The 20,762-nt window shown below is 42.0% G+C and overlaps 1 protein-coding gene and 1 long non-coding RNA gene across 2 annotated transcripts in view; one reads left to right on the top strand and one right to left on the bottom strand.

The window, feature by feature from the left end:
• The window catches only part of zanl (zonadhesin, like), a 167,512-nt gene extending 163,900 nt beyond the window's left edge, over positions 1-3,612 (bottom strand). Inside the window, exons 1-2 of the mRNA XM_062064427.1 lie at positions 3,513-3,612; positions 3,381-3,470 (exon numbers count right to left, since the gene is read on the bottom strand). Of these exons, the coding sequence (XP_061920411.1) occupies positions 3,381-3,470; positions 3,513-3,612 (190 nt within the window). The remainder of the gene's footprint in view (positions 1-3,380; positions 3,471-3,512) is intronic.
• A 9,561-nt stretch (positions 3,613-13,173) lies between these two features.
• LOC133662870 (uncharacterized) lies at positions 13,174-20,503 on the top strand. The gene is made up of 3 exons (XR_009828180.1): positions 13,174-13,295; positions 19,942-20,159; positions 20,241-20,503. It is a non-coding gene; the product is annotated as an uncharacterized LOC133662870 (long non-coding RNA).
• Positions 20,504-20,762: the final 259 nt, after the last annotated feature.

Here is a 20,762-nt window from a genome sequence, read left to right as displayed (position 1 = left end):
ATATATACACATATAATGTATGTATCAGTGACGTGCAGTCAGGGGAGGCAGGTGAGGCGGGGCCTCACGTGCCATCATGGAAAGAAAAAAAATGTAAAAAGAAAAAAAATAATTAAATTGTTATATGTATCCAGTGATTATACTATAAAGTTATTTTCTATTTAACTTCACCAGTTTTAGATTATTTTTATTCAAAATCGCTGAATTTTCACATTTGCCGTTCAAATACTGAGAAGAGACTTGCGGTGAGTCAGCAGCCAGTTGAGCCTCACCATGGATTGCTCAATGACTCGGCTAACTGATGGCCTGCTGTGCAGTGAGACCGTATTGCTATATGAATTATATTATAAATTTCCATAGTTTAGTTAGCTGAGGTATATAATGTACAGTGTATTTTGGCATCAACTGTATGTGTGTAACGTATTTCTTGTGCTGAGCAATCATAAAACGGCTGTGAAGACGCACTGGGTGAGGCTCGCAGTAATCCCGCCTCATGGTGGTAGAGGGCGCTAGTGATCCCAGCGATCTTTCTTGTGACTACCCGGCTGCAGAATAAGTGACAACAAGCAGCAACAGTTAGCAGTGATCGTTTATTTTTTCCTCTCGCCTGGACTTTTAACATGGAGGATTACATATCTAAAATAAAACAGTTTTCTAACCTGGACTTTCAATTGAAGCAGGAGGTAATAATTAAAGGAAGATCTCCATCGAGACGGAGAGACTTTTAAAACTGAAGAAAGATAAGGAAGACTTCTATAAACAAGTTATCGATGCTTTTGTTCAGAAGGAGCGGCGAATGGACTTCATTTATAAGTAAAGGTAAGACCATAATAAAGTTTTTTTTAATTAAATGTGCTTTTTTGTGTGCTACAGTTTGTATGTGTAAAGTTAAAGTTAAGTTAAAGTACCAATGATTGTCACACACACACTAGGTGTGGTGAAATTTGTCCTCTGCATTTGACCCATCCCCTTGATCACCCCCTGGGTGGTGAGGGGAGCAGTGGGCAGCAGCAGCGCCGCGCCCAGGAATCGTTTTTGGTGATTTAACTCCCAATTCCAACCCTTGATGCTGAGTGCCAAGCATTTACAAACATATGAACCCTAAAGAGTATCGTATTTACCATTTGATTGGCAGCAGTTAATGGGTTATGTTAAAAAGCTCATACCAGCATTCTTCCCTGCTTGGCACTCAGCATCAAGGGTTGGAATTGGGGGTTAAATCACCAAAAATTATTCCCGGGCGCGGCGCCGCTGCTGCCCACTGCTCCCCTCACCTCCCAGGGGGTGATCAAGGGGCTGGGTCAAATGCAGAGGACAAATTTCAGTACACCTAGTGTGTGTGTGACAATCATTGGTACTTTAACTTAACTTTAACTTTACATATACAAACGGTAGCACACAAAAAAGCACATTTAATAAAAACAACTTTATTATGGTCTTACCTTTACTTATAAATGAAGTCCATGCGCCGCTGTTGTGCTGGATTAATGCACCCCCGCCGTAGAATGCACCCCAATAATGTTCGTGTTGGAGGAGTTGTGAATGAATGAAATATGAAATCCGTGCTGCAGTCTGCAGGTGTACCTAATGTTGTGGCCCAGCTATCATTCACAACTCCTCCAACACGAACATTATTGTTTTTGCACTTTTTGGCTTCTTATCAAATAACTTTTATAAATAGATTCAATCATCCACGTGGAAAGTTTAAGTGTGGGCTTTAGTTGATATAACACTCCCGTCAGGGGGTGCATTCTACGGCGGGGGTGCATTCTCTACCACCAGGAGGCGGGATTACTGCGAGCCTCAGGCAGTGCGTCTTCGCAGCAGTTTTATGATTGCTCAGCACAAGAAATACTTACACACATACAGTTGTTGACAAAATACACTGTACATTATATACACTACCGTTCAAAAGTTTGGGGTCACCCAAACAATTTTGTGGAATAGCCTTCATTTCTAAGAACAAAAATAGACTGTCGAGTTTCAGATGAAAGTTCTTTTTTTCTGGCCATTTTGAGCGTTTAATTGACCCCACATATGTGATGCTCCAGAAACTCAATCTGCTCAAAGGAAGTTCAGTTTTGTAGCTTCTGTAACGATCTAAACTGTTTTCAGATGTGTGAACATGATTGCACAAGGGTTTTCTAATCATCAATTAGCCTTCTGAGCCAATGAGCAAACACATTGTACCATTAGAACACTGGAGTGATAGTTTCTGGAAATGGGCCTCTATACACCTATGTAGATATTGCACCAAAAACCAGACATTTGCAGCTAGAATAGTCATTTACCACATTAGCAATGTATAGAGTGTATTTCTTTAAAGTTAAGACTAGTTTAAAGTTATCTTCATTGAAAAGTACAGTGCTTTTCCTTAAAAAATAAGGACATTTCAATGTGACCCCAAACTTTTGAACGGTAGTGTACCTCAACTAACTAAACTATGGAAATGTATAATATAGTTCATATAGCAATACGGTCTCACTGCACAGCAGGCCAGCAGTTAGCCGAGTCATTGCGCAATCCATGTTGAGGCTCAACGCAGAGACGTGCCTCAACTGGCTGCTGATCACAGCAAGTCTCTTCTCAGTATTTGAACGGCAAATGTGAAAATTCAACGATTTTGAATAAAAATAATCTAAAACTGGTGAAGTACAATAACAATTGAATTATTTTTTTTTCTTTTTACATTTTTTTTCTTTCCATGATGGCACGTGAGACCCCGCCTCACCTGCCTCCACTGACTGCCCGTCACTGATATATATATATATATATATACACACATATATAGAGTGACACCTCTCGGCTGGATTACTGTAACACCCTTTACTGTATGTTGGGATTAGCGGGACATTCCTTGCACGTCTCCAGTTTTGCAAAATGCTGCTGTGCGTCTTTTAACAGGCCCTCGTAAATATGAGTTCATTTCCCCCACTTGAGCTTCTCTCTACGGGCTGCTCATACAGTTTAGTTTAGTTCAGTTAAGTTTAGTGTCTTTCTTAAAAGTAGTGTATTTGTGTATAAATTCCTGAGTGGCCTGGCTCTGCCCTACCTTCCTGAACTGCTACGCCTTCACACGCCTTCACATGCCTTCAAACACCTTCAAACACCTTCAAAATCCTTCAAACACCTTTACACGCCTACACACGCCTTCACACACCTTCACACGCCTTCCCACACCTTCAAACACCTTCTCACGCCTTCACACGCCTTCCCAAACCTTCACACACCTTCAAACACCTTCCCACACCTTCTCACACCTTCACACACATTCAAACACCTTCACACACCTTCACACACCTTCACACACCTTCAAACACCTTCAAACACCTTACCACGCCTTCCCACGCCTGCCTATGCCTTCCCACACTTTCACACACCTTCAAACACCTTCACACGCCTTCCCACACCTTCAAACACCTTCACACGCCTTCCCATGCCTTCACACGCCTTCAAACACCTTCCCACACCTTCACACGCCTTCATAAACTTTCACACACACCTTCAAATACCTTCATACATCTTCACACACACCTTCATACGCCTTCTCACACCTTCACACACCTTCACACGCCTTCCCACACCTTCAAACACCTTCACACGCCTTCCCATGCCTTCACACGCCTTCAAACACCTTCCCACACCTTCACACGCCTTCATAAACTTTCACACACACCTTCAAATACCTTCATACATCTTCACACACACCTTCATACACTTTCAAACACCTTCACACACCTTCACACGCCTTAAAACACCTTAACACGCCTTCCCACACCTTCACACACCTTCACACACCTTCACACGCCTTCACGCGCTTTCACACACCTTCCCACACCTTCACACTCCTTCACACACCTTCACACGCCTTCACACACCTTCCCACACCTTCACACGCCTTCACACGCCTTCACATGCCTTCAAACACCTTCACACACCTTCACACACCTTCAAACACCTTCACATACCTTCACACACTTTCAAACACCTTCACACGCCTTCCCACACCTTCAAACACCTTAACACGCCTTCCCACACCTTCACACGCCTTCAAACACCTTCCCATACCTTCACACGCCTTCCCACACCTTCAAACACCTTCACACGCCTTCCCACAACTTCACACACCTTCAAACACCTTCACACACCTTCATACACTTTCACACACACCTTCACACGCCTTCTCACACCTTCACACACCTTCAAACACCTTCACACACCTTCACATGCCTTCCCACACCTTCACACACCTTCAAACACCTTCCAACACCTTCCAACACCTTCACACGCCTTCACACACCTTCACACACCTTCACACGCCTTCACACGTCTTCACACACCTTCACACACCCTCACGCGCCTTCACACACCTTCAAACACCTTCAAACACCTTCAAACACCTTCCCGCTCAATGATCAGCAGCTTTTCAGCGTGCCAAAGCTCAGAAGTGACCGTCATCTCTTCTTGAAACCCATCTCTTTTCTTTAGCGCTTTTTAAGTTGTTTTTATTTGGTTTTATGTTTTTTTACGTTCAATGTCTCAAATTTATTTTAAGCATTTTTTTAGAAGTATGTTATCGTCTTGGGTGAGTTTTTTTTGCCTTTTATTTATCATGTCTATTATTTATTATTCTGTAGGGCTGTGAATCTTTGGGCACCACACGATTAGATTTGTTTTGATTCTTGGGGGGCAACGATTAGATTCAGAATCAATTCTCGATTCAAAACAATTCACGATTCAAAATCACCCATCCATTTTCTACCGCTTGTCCCTTTTGGGGTGGCGGGGGGTGCTGGAGCCTATCTCAGCTGCATTCGGGTGGAAGGCGGGCGGGGTACACCCTGGAGAAGTCGCCACCTCATCACAGGACCAACACAGATAGACAGACAACATTCACACTCACATTCACACACTAGGGCCAATTTAGTGTTGCCAATCAACCTATCCCCAGGTGCATGTCTTTGGAGGTGGGAAGAAGCCGGAGTACCTGGAGGGAACCCACGCAGTCACGGGGAGAACATGCAAACTCCACAAAGAAAGACCCCGAGCCCGAGGATCGAACCCAGGACCTTCATATTGTGAGGCACATGCAAAAACTGCTGCACTGATTCAAAATCAATATTTTTGTAATAACATTGGGTGCCAGTTCTATGATGAACTACATTCATCCACGAAATAGATAAACATCTCTAATAAGTTTTTATATTACTTCAAAGAAAAATTGTACCCAAACATTTAATAAAGTCAAATACAAAAATGGTACGAGCCTCCACCTACTGATTGGTACCTGCTCGCTCTCTCAAATTGATTGATGTGATGTGAGTCCCGAAAACTGTGTAAACACGACAAAATGAACTAAACAGTCCGTAGCACAGTGCAGAAGAAATACAAAAGAACGGGAGGAAGTACATGATCAAGAAAAAGGTCAAGCGAAGATGTTAGTAGTTGAATAAAGCATCAGGTATTTACCAGGTAAGGATTATTTATGTATTTAATATTTGTTTACCTACTATGTTAAATTATTGATTTATTCAATGTTCTGTTAAAGAGAACAAGGACATTGGATAAAATTGCTATGGTATGAAAAGGTGTAGGATTGAATAAGCTCAGCTTCTTCCTACTCCTTTTCGGACGTGGTGTAATGAAACAACTGGAAATAGGTGATGCATTATATTGTATCGTATGCATGTCACAAATAAACTGAAACTGAACTGAATATAAATGTTACCAAGGGTAATAAACAGTGTTTATTTCCAACCGTGCTGTTTATTTTAAAGTAAGCCTGCATGATGTGGTCCGTGGTCATGTTTCAATAATTCTGAGCAAAGTCAAAAGGTACTGTATGTGCGATCCATTACCTCAAATCACTTGAAGCTGTTCTTACAATGATTTGAAATACTTTTTCAGACAATTTAGTCCGTGCGTGCTTCCTTTATTTGACTACCAGGGTGTGTGTTATGTGTTTAAGTCTTTTATTCATTTTATTACACACTGTTATTTTCTGTCTGTTACATGTCCTGTTATCTTATCGCCATTCACGTCCGATGCTTTCACAATCAAACTTACATAATTTTTAAAAAGTGCACTTTTACCATAAAAAAAAAAAAAAATCTTTATCAGCAGCCTTTGACTTTCAGCGTTGCAGAGATAACATCGTCATAGTAATAACTCATAGCTTATGTAGTGGAAACCGGAACTGGATGCCGCTGTACTAGAAGTATGCCACAGAGTACAATGTAGCAGAGACAGTGTACATTTCTTTATGTCCACACAACATTATTAAACCTACAAAAAACCTACACTTTTCCTTAATTAAAACCTCTAAAGCACCTTTTAGCTCTTATTTCCAAAATTGTGTACACCACTGAATTAGGGTCTTACGGCCGCTTATGTGGACACTTATAGTGCCATCTGGTGGTGTCAGAAGAATATAACATACAATGGAATTTGGAAAAAAAAAGTGTAAAAATAAGAATTAGCATGTCATTAAACATGAAGACACGTTTGTTACTTATGGACTAAGTACATCATATCAAAAGATGATTCTTAGTTTTTATTCTAATTAGGGTCCAATAAGCCCAAATAGCAAAGAGAAATAAAAAAAAAGCATGTAAACAAACAGCTTGGGCCTTAAGAGATGTTAAAGGAAACCAGTTATGTGCAGGTGAAGTGAATTAATTAACTCAAAGTTCTACATATGGTGAATGTTTATATTCACCTTGGAGAAGGCAAACCACCAAATTTAATTAAATAGTGGTATTTCAGTTTGAGCACATAATAGAACCTTTATTTAACCAGATAAGAAAACCCATTGAGATCAAGATCTCTTTCACAAGGGTGACCTGGCCAAGAGGTCAACAGCACATGTCACAGAGCAGTTTCAAAAATAATACATTAAGACATACATTTTAAAATACATAAGAGAACTGTAAAACAACAGAGATTTACATCTTTAAAAACACAGGAACTGTGCAAACGTCTCTCGCTGTTTGTCCCTCAGGACAGAACGGAAGGCTCCAAATGGAAGTAGTTCTGTAAGTTTCAGTTTCGTCTGCAATGCATTCCATGCCATAGGGGCAGCAATGCCAAAAGCTCTTTTGCCAAATTCAGTCCGTACATGAGGAACAGTTAAAACATACAAATTGTTAGAACGTAACGCATAAGAGCTGCTTTTTCTTTGTAACAGAGTACACAAGTATGGAGGTATTAAACCTAAAAGAGCCTTATAAATGATAGTCAGCCAATGTGTTATGGACTTCATTGGCGACAATGAAGATAAGTCTGACTTCATATACAGTTGACAATGGTGGGTGAGACTACGACAGCCAGTAACAAATCTTAGTGCTGAATGAAAAACAGTGTCCAAGGACTGGAGGCATTTAGATGAAGCACTAAAATAGGCACGTCTCCGTAATCAATTACAGGCAAGATAGTTGCTGTCACCAATTTCTTTCTGACTTTAAGAGAGAAGCAGTTTTTATTTCTAAAAAAGAAACCAAGCTTTACCCTAAGCTTAGAGACCAAGTTGTTAATATGGGCTTTAAATGAAAGCTCCTGATCAAGAGTAAAACCCAAGTACTTGTAATTTAAGACCTGCTCTATAGGGTTTCCATTTGATGTTACAATATTTGGAATATTTTCCAATAGCACCCTTGAATGAGAAAAAACCATTACCTTGCTTTTATCTGTATTTAAAACCAATTTAAGATCAAATAAGCGAGCCTGGATGACATCAAAAGCAGCTTGTAAAAACTCAAAAGCCTGAGTGATGGAGGTTGAACAGCAATAAATAATGGTGTCGTCTGCATAAAAATGATACATTGCATTTGACAAATTATTACAAAGATTATTTATGTAGATAGAAAATAAAATGGGCCCCAGCACTGAGCCTTGTGGAACGCCCTTGGTAATGTCCAGTAATGAAGAGGTGGTCCCAGCCACCTGTACACGTTGTGTTCTGCTGGAGAGATAGTCTGTGAACCAAGCAGCTGCATTTTTAGATAATCCAACGTGATGAAGGGCTTGAATTAACAGACTGTGGTCTACTGTGTCAAATGCTTTTGACAAATCAACAAATAGGGCGACACAATATTTCTTGCCGTCTACAGCCTCGATTAAATCATTGAGGACCTTAAGAGCAGCTGTAATAGTGCTATGCTGTTTTCTAAAACCAGATTGAAATGGAGATAAAATATTGTTTGATTCTAAAAAATCCTCTAGCTGGTTACTGATGATCTTCTCAAACAATTTTGCTAAAATGCATAATTTAGAAATTGGTCTGTAATTATTTATATTTGTGGGTTCACCCCCTTTTAGCAGGGGTAGAACAAAGGCCGATTTCCAGATTTTTGGAATGCTTTTACTTTTTAGACTTAGGTTAAAAATATGCGAGAGAGGCTCAGCAACAAAATCAGCAGCCAATTTTAAGAAAAAGGGTTCAATTTGGTCAGGTCCTGCTGCTTTAGTTGTGTCCAGGCTCTTTAGTGCACTGTTTACCTCGGATATTGATACAGGTGTGAACTCAAAAGTGCAGGTGCTGCGTCTATTTACAGCCTGTGGTGTATTTGGTATATTAACATTAGTTAAACCAACATTTGACAATTGAGGATTCAACGACTCAAACAAGGATCCGGCAGAAACAAAATACTCATTAAAACAATTTGATATAGTTGTCTTATCAGACAAAGTACCAGATTGAGTAAATAATAGATAAGGCCCCTTAGTTTGATATTCGCAGGTGGATTGGATCACTTCTCGTAGGAAAAGAGGCTCTAATTGGGACTTCGGAATGCAAAAGTGATAACCATATCCTTGACAAGAGACTACCTGTCTAGCTCAACGCCAACATTTAAAGGCCTACTGAAACCCACTACTACCGACCACGCAGTCTGATAGTTTATATATCAATGATGAAATCTTAACATTATAACACATGCCAATACGGCCGGGTTAACTTATAAAGTGACATTTTAAATTTTCCGCTAAACTTCCGGTTCGAAACGCCTCTGAGGATGACGTATGCGTGTGACGTAGCCCGGCGAACACGGGTATGCCTTCCACATTGAAGCCGATACGAAAAAGCTCTGTTTTCATTTCATAATTCCACAGTATTCTGGACATCTGTGTTCGTGAATCTGTTTCAATCATGTTCATTGCATTATGGAGAAGGAAGCCGAGCAAGCAAAGAAGAAAGTTGTCGGTGCGAAATGGACGTATTTTTCGAACGTAGTCAGCCACAACAGTACACAGCCGGCGCTTCTTTGTTTACATTCCCGAAAGATGCAGTCAAGATGGAAGAACTCGGATAACAGAGACTCTAACCAGGAGGACTTTTGATTTGGATACACAGACGCCTGTAGAGAACTGGGACAACACAGACTCTTACCAGGATTACTTTGATTTGGATGACAAAGACGCAGACGTGCTACTGTGAGTATGCAGCTTTGGCTTTTTTTTGCGTATGTACGTAACTTTTTTAAAATATATAAGCTTTATGAACCTTGGGTTAGGTGAACGGTCTTTTGGGCTGAGTGATTGTGTGTGTTGATCATGTGTTTGAATTGTATTGGCGTGTTCTATGGAGCTAGGAGCTAGCAGAGGAGCTAGGAGCTAGCATAACACGTACCGTACCGTACGTGCGCGTCACGTACGTAACTTTTTAAAAATATATAAGCTTTATGAACCTTGGGTTAGGTGAACGGTCTTTTGGGCTGAGTGATTGTGTGTGTTGATCATGTGTTTGAATTGTATTGGCGTGTTCTATGGAGCTAGGAGCTAGCAGAGGAGCTAGGAGCTAGCATAACACGTACCGTACCGTACGTGCGCGTCACGTACGTAACTTTTTAAAAATATATAAGCTTTATGAACCTTGGGTTAGGTGAACGGTCTTTTGGGCTGAGTGATTGTGTGTGTTGATCAGGTGTTTGAATTGTATTGGCGTGTTCTATGGAGCTAGGAGCTAGCAGAGGAGCTAGGAGCTAGCATAACAAACACGCAGGTGTTATTATGCAGGATTAATTTGTGGCATATTAAATATAAGCCTGGTTGTGTTGTGGCTAATAGAGTATATATATGTCTTGTGTTTATTTACTGTTGTAGTCATTCCCAGCTGAATATCAGGTACCGTGAGTATGCAGCCTTGGCTGCTAAACATTCGATAACTTGACCGTATGTGCGCGTCACGTACGTAACTTTTTAAAAATATATAAGCTTTATGAACCTTGGGTTAGGTAAACGGTCTTTTGGGCTGAGTGATTGTGTGTGTTGATCAGGTGTTTGAATTGTATTGGCGTGTTCTATGGAGCTAGGAGCTAGCAGAGGAGCTAGGAGCTAGCATAACAAACACGCAGGTGTTTTTATGCAGGATTAATTTGTGGCATATTAAATATAAGCCTGGTTGTGTTGTGGCTAATAGAGTATATATATGTCTTGTGTTTATTTACTGTTGTAGTCATTCCCAGCTGAATATCAGGTCACCCCCGGCTCTCACAGCATCTTCCCTATCTGAATAGCTTCAACTCCCCACTAGTCCTTCACTTGCACTTTACTCATCCACAAATCTTTCATCCTCGCTCAAATTAATGGGGAAATTGTCGCTTTCTCGGTCCGAATCTCTCTCACTTCATGCGGCCATCATTGTAAACAATAGGGAACTTTGCGTATATGTTCAACTGACTACGTCACGCTACTTCCGGTAGGTGCAAGCCTTTTTTTTATCAGATACCAAAAGTTGCAATCTTTATCGTCGTTGTTCTATACTAAATCCTTTCAGCAAAAATATGGCAATATCGCGAAATGATCAAGTATGACACATAGAATAGATCTGCTATCCCCGTTTAAATAAAAAAAATTCATTTCAGTAGGCCTTTAAGTTATGACTTAAAGCAGTTGTTTTCCAGACACTTACACACAAACATCTCCTTTTATGGTCAGGATGCGCTCTCCTGACTAAGCACACACACACCTAGAGACAGAAAAGAGGAATATAAAAACTGACGGTTTGGCTTCTCCAGTTAGGAGTCCTCCATTTTTTGACCGGAGTTCCTCCAAGTACTGCAGACCTGTTTAATGACACTCGCTTGTAATAAAGCAACTTTTTGTTCGGCCAAGCGTCTCCGACGTCTCTTTTGATCCAGCCGCACTGTCGTGTTGCCCTCCTCCCCGGGAGGGGGTGACAAGACCGGAAATACACTTCACAGGTTATTGTTACTTTTTGAACCAAACAAGCACAGATGCTAGCTTCCCTCATCATCGTTGTGGCTCAGCTACAAACACCTCATTATTGTATTCCATTTTACCTGTGGAGCCCATTTTCTTTGTATCCTCACTCCTACTGCGATAATAAACTGTTTTCTTGTCGAAGACAGCAACCCTAAGACGGGAATCAAAGACCCAAGTTATCATTCTTGATAGCTTCTCATTGTGACTTGATGCGCTTAAAGGCCTACTGAAATGAATTGTTTTTATTTAAACGGGATAGCAGATCCATTCTATGTGTCATACTTGATCATTTTGTGATATTGCCATATTTTTGCTGAAAGGATTTAGTAGAGAATATCGACAATAAAGTTCGCAACTTTTGGTCGCTGATAAAAAAAGCCTTGCCTGTACCGGAAGTAGCGTGACGTCGCAGGTTGAAAGGCTCCTCACATTTCCCCATTGTTTACACCAGCAGCGAGAGCGATTCGGGCCGAGAAAGCGACGATTACCCCATTAATTTGAGCGAGGATGAAAGATTCGTGGATGAGGAACGTGAGAGTGAAGGACTAGAGTGCAGTGCAGGACGTATCTTTTTTCGCTCTGACCGTAACTTAGGTACAAGGGCTCATTGGATTCCACACTTTCTCCCTTTTCTATTGTGGATCACGGATTTGTATTTTAAACCACCTCGGATACTATATCCTCTTGAAAATGAGAGTCGAGAACGCGAAATGGACATTCACATTGACTTTTATCTCCACGACAATACATCGGCGAAGCACTTTAGCTACGGAGCTAACGTGATAGCATCGGGCTTAACTGCAGATAGAAACAAAAGAAATAAACCCCCGACTGGAAGGATAGACAGAAAATCAACAATACTATTAAACCATGGAGCTTAACAATGCTGTTGCTAACGACGCCATTGAAGCTAACTTAACTACGGAACCTCACAGAGCTATGCTAAAAACATTAGCTATCCACCTACGCCAGCCAGCCCTCATCTGCTCATCAACACCCGTGCTCACCTGCGTTCCAGCGATTGACGGAAGGACGAAGGACTTCACCCGATCATCGATGCGGTCGGCGGCTAGCGTCGGATAGCGCGTCTACTATCCAAGTCAAAGTCCTCCTGGTTGTGTTGCTGCAGCCAGCCGCTAATACACCGATCCCACCTACAGCTTTCTTCTTTGCAGTCTTCATTGTTCATTAAACAAATTGCAAAAGATTCACCAACACAGATGTCCAGAATACTGTGGAATTTTGCGATGAAAACAGAGCTTTTTGTATTGGATACAATGTGTCCGAATACTTCCGTTTCAACCATTGACGTCACGTGCATACTTCATCATACATAGACGTTTTCAACCGGAAGTTTCGCGGGAAATTTAAAATTGCACTTTATAAGTTAACCCAGCCGTATTGGCATGTGTTGCAATGTTAAGATTTCATCATTGATATATAAACTATCAGACTGCGTGGTCGGTAGTAGGCCTTTAAAAGTGTTTGTCGCGTCAACTAACAGAACACAGAAGTCCATCCATCCATCTAATTTCTACCGCTTGTCCCTTTTGGGGTTGCAGGGGGTGCCGGAGCCTTTCTCAGCTGCATTCGGGCGTAAGGCGGGGTACACCCTGGACAAGTCGCCACCTCATCGCAGGGCCAACACAGATAGACAGACAACATTCACACTCACATTCACACACTAGAGCCCATTTAGTGTTGCCAATCAACCTATCCCCAGGTGCATGTCTTTGGAGGTGGGAAGAACCCACGCAGTCACGGGGAGAACAAGTAAACTCCACACAGAAAGATCCCGAGCCCGGGATTGAACTCAGGACCATCAGTATCATTCAAAATATCCACTTGTCCCCCTCCAAACCTGCAGGGGGCAGAGAAACACAACAGCACATCACAATTCACCAAAATTCCTGTCAGGTGGCAGGTACGGCCATTTTGCCTACAGACCAGCATGTGGGCTTGGAGAACAAAGAAGGAAAAGCCTGTTAGTAAAAGAAACAAAAGCTTAAACGAAGCAAGCAACTAGAAAAAGAAAAACCCAAAGAGACTCCTCGGTTCCTGGTCACACGCAACTGGTAGGAAATTAACTTGGATGCTATAGCTCTAAATTTGGTTAATGCTTTGTTTGAATTGTTTGGTTTGAGCTACAAGCTGTGTTCTTTGTGTTTATCTGAACTTTGAGTGGCTCTATCAATTTTGAAGTATTAACAAAGGCAAAGTGGGTGCTTATGTTTGGCTTATGCTTATGTTTAGACACTCAGTTAAGTTGCTTATTTACTTTTTACTTAGTTATTTAAGCTGCATATTTACTACATGTATGTGATTAATGAACTTTAGTTAAACTTAAAGCAATGTTGTGATGACTTGTGTATTAGTTTAAACTCAAAATAATGCAATGGTTTTCTTTGTTTAAGGTTATCAACCTAATCACCCTGTAATTAATCCTACAATTAACTGGAAAACAAAAAATTGAAAATATTTGAGTTTTTCTTGCGTTCTAAGGACCAAGGCCCTTTTCAAATTGGGGCAAAGAACTGCGGAAATTAAACAGAACTTGACAGTTGATAACCACTCAACTTGAGAGTTATAACACAACTTGACAGTGTTGAATTTCTTATTAGACTTAGACTTAGACTTCCTTTTTATTGTCATTCAAATTTGAACTTTACAGCACAGATAAGAATGAAATTTCGTTACATAAATTCATGGTAGTGCAGGATAAAAAAGCAATAAGGTGCATATATAAATAAATAAATATATATAAATAATATATAAGTATATATATAAACTAAATAAATACAGTATATATATAAATATACAGTATATAAATAAATAAATAGATTACTGTACAGATAAATATATTGCACTTTTCCACATGCGTCCACATTTATGGAAGTATGTTATATTGTCTTTTTTATTCCAGCGAGTTAATCCATTTTGGGGGGAGTTGAGGGGATAATTGAATTATGATGCGTTTAAGAGTCTTACGGCTTGAGGGAAGAAGCTGTTACAGAACCTGGAGGTTTTGCTTCGGAGGCTGCGGAACCTCTTTCTAGAGTCCAGCAGTGAAAACAGTCCTTGGTGGGGGTGGGAGGAGTCTTTGCAGATTTTCTGAGCCCTGGTCAGGCAGCGGCTTTTTGCGATCTCCTGGATAGGAGGAAGAGGAGTCCTGATGATCTTTTCCGCCGTCCTCACCACTCTCTGGAGAGACTTCCAGTCTGAGGCACTACAGGCTCCAGTCCAGACAGAGATGCTGTTGGTCAGCAGGCTCTCAATAGTGCCTCTGTAGAATATGGTGAGAATGGGGGGAGGGAGCTGTGCTCTTTTCATCCGACGCAAAAAGTGCATAAGCTGCTGAGCTCTTTTTACAAGAGCCCCGGTGTGTAGGGACCAGATTATATTGTCAGTTATCTGCACCCCCAGGAACTTGGTGCTGCTTACTATCTCCACCGCTGTGCCGTTGATGAAGAGTGGAGCGTGGCTGGACTGGTGCTTCCTGAAGTCAACGATGATCTCCTTGGTCTTGTTGACATTCAGGACCAGGTTGTTGGTTCTGCACCAGTCAACCAGATGTTTCACCTCCTCCCTGTAGTCCATGTCATTGTTGTCACGGATGAGGCCCACTACTGTCGTGTTGTCGGCATACTTCACAATGTGGTTAGTAGTGGACCTGGCGCAGCAGTCATGAGTCATCAACGTGAACAGCAGCGGACTCAGGACGCAGCCCTGGGGGGAGCCGGTGCTCAGGGAGATAGCACTGGAGGTGTTGTTGCCCACTCTCACAGATTGGGGTCTGTCTGTGAGGAAGTCAAGCAGCCAGTTGCATAGGGGGGTACTGAATCCAAGGGGGGCCAGTTTGCTCACCAAGTGCTGCGGGATGATCGTGTTGAATGCTGAGCTGAAGTCCAGGAACAACATCCGCACGTGCGTGCCCTTTCCTTCCAGATGTTCTAAGCTCAGGTGGAGTGCAGAGGAGATGGCGTCCTCTGTGGAGCGGTTAGGGCGATAAGCAAACTGGTATGGGTCGAATGTGGGGGGAAGTCTGGAAACAATATATTCCTTTACCAGCCTCTCGAAGCACTTCATTATGATGGGGGTGAGTGCAACGGGGCGGTAATCATTGAGGGAGGAGATTGTGGTTTTTTTTGGCACTGGAATGATTGTGGCCGTCTTAAAACATGATGGTACCACAGCCTGGGTCAGCGAGATGTTGAAGATGTCTGTAAGAACCCCAGCCAGCTGGTCTGCACATCCCTTAAGCACCTTGCCCGGAATGTCATCAGGTCCTGGTGCTTTCCGGGGGTTCACTCTCCTCAGGGTTTTCCGGACATCTGCTATATCCAGTTTGAGCGGCTGCTCATCAGGGCGAGGGATGGATTTTTTCGCCGGAGTGGTGTTAAGTGCCTCAAACCTTGCAAAGTAGTTGTTAAGGTCATCTAGGAAGCTGATACTGTTGTCACAGGGACAGGGGGCAGCTTTATAGTCCGCGATGACCTGTATGCCTTGCCACATTCGTCTAGTGTTTGTAGGGTTCTCGAAAAAGTCCTGCACTTTCTGACTGTGAGCACGCTTTGCAACCTTAATGGCACCATTCAGGTTAGGTTAGGTAACGCGATACCAAACACATTTTAGTACATAAATCAGAATGAATGAATTAATGAATGTGGCTGCCAATATGGAGGATTATATATCCAAGATCAAAAATTTGTCGAAACTGGACTTTGAGACAAAACAGAGGTGATCATACAAAATACGTTTTCGTGGATGAAACTAGCTAGGGCTTGGATAAAAATACAGTTCCTGGGGGTGCAGATAACTCACAATATAACCTGGCCCCTACACACCGGAGCTCTTGTAAAAAGAGCTCTGTAGCGCATGCACTTTTTGCGTCGGATGCAGAGCACAGCTCCCTCCCCCCATTCCCACCACATTCTACAGAGGCACTATAGAGAGCCTGCTGACCAACAGCATCTCTGTCTGGACTGGAGCCTGCAGTGCCTCAGACTGGAAGTCTCTCCAGAGAGTGGTGAGGACGGTGGAAAAGATCATCAGGACTCCTCTTCCTCCTATCCAGGAGATCGCAAAAAGCCGCTGCCTGACCAGGGCTCAGAAAATCTGCAAAGACTCCTCCCACCCCCACCAAGGACTGTTTTCACTGCTGGACTCTAGAAAGAGGTTCCGTAGCCACCGAAGCAGAACCTCCAGGTTCTGTAACAGCTTCTTCCCTCAGGCCGTAAGACTCCCCCCAAAATGGATTAACTCGCTGGAATAAAAAAGACAATATAACATACATCCATAAACATGTGAAAGTGCAATAAATGTATCTGTACAGTAACCTATTTATTTATTTATTTACATATGCACCTTATTGCTTTTGTATCCTGCACTGCCATGAGCTGAAGAAATGAAATTTCGTTCTTATCTGTACTGTAAAGTTCAAATTTGAATGACAATAAAAAGGAAGTCTAAGTCTAAGAAGGTAAGAACAACTCTAAATGTTTTATTTTATCAAAGCAAACACATTTGACTAAGTAATATTTTATAACATATGTCCAGTGTTGGGTTAGTTACTGAAAAGCTGTAACTAGTTAGTTACTAGTTACTTTATTTCAAAAGTAACTCAGTTACTAACTCAGTTACTTACTTTTTGGTGTGAGTAACTGAGTTACTTTTGAAATACTGTGAAAAGTAACTATTTAGTTACTTTTTTTTCCTTTTCTTTTTTTAAGGCACCCATTAATGCCCTTTTAGCCTTCATTTCAGTACTGTTATTGCACTGGAGAATAATACAATGTGTTGATCATTTTGACATGCATTTGCACTACTGAACTTTACTAAGCAATGTGGTCTACATACAACACACAAAGACAAAGATATGTTTCAAAGGGCCAATTTATTTTGGGCCAGAACAAATTGACACAACTATTTTAAATAGCTGCAACACAACATACATAAGTAACAAACAGCATATTAACAACATAGCTGTAAACCTGGCTTCACCCAAAGAAGGCACACATGACATGACTATGTCATGTCACTATATACAGCACACATACTGCTATACACACGCCTAACCAGGCATTTTTTTCCCTCAAGGAATTGTGAAATAAAATCATGTCTTCAGTGAATCAATCAATCAATGTTTATTTATATAGCCCTAAATCACAAGTGTCTCAAAGGGCTGTACAAGCCACAACGACATCCTCGGTACAGAGCCCACATACGGGCAAGGAAAAACTCACCCCAGTGGGACGTCGGTGAATGACTATGAGAAACCTTGGAGAGGACCGCATATGTGGGTAACCCCCCCCCCCCCTCCCTCTAGTGAAGCCCAGAACACTCTACGCATTTCCCCAGTTTTAGTTTAGAGAAAAGGAAAGATTGGCCTGGCCCACTAGGATCCCTCTTTATGTTTGTGAACTTTGTGTTATGGTTCAGACTGTAGTGGATTGTCCGAAGCTTAAACAGGCAACAAAAGTAGTTTAGTACAACAAATTTATTTACCCATTATCAGAAGTGCAGGTTGAATTGAGTTGGTCGTGCAGACAAACCACAAGTTACTCCGGAGCCAACAAGACACACACAAGCCAAAATCACCCCCCAGTTCCGGTCTTCTGCCATTCATTTATATGTCTGTTGTGCGTCATCGTTCCTTATCAAATGCGTCAATGTCTTGTTTTGCTTTTCCTATCTGTTCCATAACAACTCGAATTCTGTAGACAGGTTGGCACGACTCAATATTCACTTTTGTCCCACAACTGGTCCATTCAATGGCACAAAATACAAGAGTATTGAAAATGAGCGGACATTCTTAAAAGACAAGAAATATAGGTCAAAAGGTCAGAAATTCTACTACATACCCGCCTTCCAGGGTCTTAAGACCCTGGACCAAAACAATTTCTGATATAGACCACTAACTTAAATCTCTACCGCAGATAGAGGCAAAAACCTCAATGTTTTTATACGAGGCAAAAATTCCGTCTATGACCCTCCTTCAGAGCGATCGCTGTTACCAGCCTGCAGTAAAACCATCTCACAGAACACAATTAGTGGCCTACCCTTTGAGTTAGTAACGTAATACCAAAATACTTTGATCATGAACATAATTAGATGAATACATATATGCTTATTCAAGATGTATTTTCACATTAATAATGAATCAAACAAGATCTGGTTTAGAATTAATATAGACTTATGACTGTAAGCTGTTGCATTATTATTTTTCCCGGCATTTGCAATGAATGTAGTTACCAATTGATTTTGTACACACAACTGAATTTCGTATGAGTCCATGTTCGATTAGTGCTCGTATGGATGGCTCGGTGGTGCCTCAGGCTGATGGCCTGCCGACACCTCGTTGGGCTTTTGGCTGCCTTGGTGAAGAAAGAGATCCACTCAAACAGTCTGTCTCTGTCTCTTCTTGGGGTGTGGTTCAGTCCATTGGGCAGACTGTTCAGTGGCATGTGCGTGCTGGCCGAAATTGGGGAAAACTCAGGTAGAGTTGGAGCTGTGGGGGCTTTGGGGAAGGCTGGGGCAGAGTATGGGGCGTGGGGCTTTGGTCCAGGCCCTCGGCTTGCTTCAGGCCTCCTCGCTGCTTCGGCACTCCCGACACTTCTTTCCACAGCTGCTGGAGTCCCGGTGGACACATTGGCTGGCAACCTTAGTCGTTCTCGTCATCGCTGGCAAGGTGTTGTCTCTCCTCTCGGTTCCTTCCAGTCAGGTATCGGGTGTTGGTCCTGGATCGGCTTTGACCGTGCCCCTCTTAGCGAGTGCAAGGGAATCTGGAGTGGCTGCTTTCATCCTCAAATCTGCACAGAGGAACTGGCACACAAATTCTACATTTTGCAAACTTACCATTTTGGTCTCATGGTCTTTCCACCTTCCTAGGAAGCTGCTGGTCCTGAGAAGTGCTGATCTTGTGACTGAAGAAGATTAACCTGTTTTCTTAAAATAGGTGCCGTTGTTTGACCTAATCTTTTTGGGGAAACCATGTCGGGATATTAGATCATTCACAAAACATTTAATTACTGAATTGGCACCCTCTTTTGAGGTTGGGGTTGCTTTCGCCAACCACTGCAATTGTCAATCTAAATCATTACGTTCCTTTATCCTTGTACCGGATTGATCATATCGATTTAATAAAACCTCAACACGCTCAAACTTGACCCAATCCAAACTCACCTCCCCCCTCTGTCCCTCTCACAGGGACAGTGTTAGTCGTAGTAATAGTAATAGTAGTAGTACTAGTAGTATTAGTAGTTTCAGAAACATCCAAGAAAAAGAAAAGACAGCTGTTCGTGACGCCAATTTTGTAGTGGAAAGTCCAGGTTGTCAATGAGAACCAAAGTAGATTTAACACAAGAGTTTTATTTTACTCATAATCAAATGGTACAATGGTTGGGTTGAGTTGTCTAGCACACAGAAAGTTTCCCCCCCGGGCGCGCCCGTCACCATGAAAAAAGAAGATGGTGCCCAAAACACTGTCTTCGTTTGGCTTTATCCCTTTCTTATCTCTCTTGTTAGTGCGTCAATGTCTTATTTTGCTTTTCCTATCTGTTCCATAACAACTCGAATTCTGTAGACAGGTTGGCACGACTCAATATTCACTTTTGTCCCACAACTGGTCCATTCAATGGCACAAAATACAAGAGTATTGAAAATGAGCGGACATTCTTAAAAGACAAGAAATATAGGTCAAAAGGTCAGAAATTCTACTACAAGACCCCTGCCAACGCCGCTCATACGTCTGTGCGCACCTCGGGACACGCCCACGGCCGCGCAAATCCAGGGACGCGCCGTGCGCGTCTCCGCCCTGCAGCAGCCGCCAGCTGCAAACACTCACTGGCAATCTGCACACCTGGGACTGTTAAGGGCGAGCTGGATAAGAGACCACGGGACCCAAGGATCAGGGCGGGAACTTAGTTTTCTCATGGTGTACCGTAAGCGTCAAGCTTTATGCTCTCGTCTTGTTTTCCTCTCCGTGGCTTACTTGTCCCTTGTTTTCTCCCGTGTCCCCGCAGAATTCCCTCCGTCGCCTTGGAAGTGAGCTATGCGCCTCACTTCTCTAGACCCCTCTGGATTCTGACTGCCTCCCTCGATCCTCGACCCCCCACTTTGGACTCGGACCTCTTGACGCCCCTCTCAGCCCCACGGACCCCCGCTTGTATCCCGGATCACCTGTCTGCCCCATGGACTTCCTCGTATCTCGTTCAACACTTTGGTAACACACACTCCAGTTAAATACTACACATAGTCTTACACCATACACAACCTTGGATCTAGTTCACACTCCATTTCTTTAGTTTGTGTTATTATTGTTTTATTATATATATATATATATATATATATATATATATATATATATATATATATATATATATATATATATATATATATATATATATATATATATATATATATATATATATATATATAAACACTACCGTTCAAAAGTTTGGGGTCACATTGAAATGTCCTTATTTTTGAAGGAAAAGCACTGTACTTTTCAATGAAGATAACTTTAAACTAGTCTTAACTTTAAA

The sequence above is a fragment of the Entelurus aequoreus genome, linkage group LG12 (genome assembly GCF_033978785.1).
Source record: "Entelurus aequoreus isolate RoL-2023_Sb linkage group LG12, RoL_Eaeq_v1.1, whole genome shotgun sequence".
In the NCBI taxonomy this organism is placed as follows: Eukaryota; Metazoa; Chordata; class Actinopteri; order Syngnathiformes; family Syngnathidae; genus Entelurus; species Entelurus aequoreus.
Note: the sequence above shows the minus strand (reverse complement) of the source record. Positions and strands in the feature narration are given on the sequence as shown.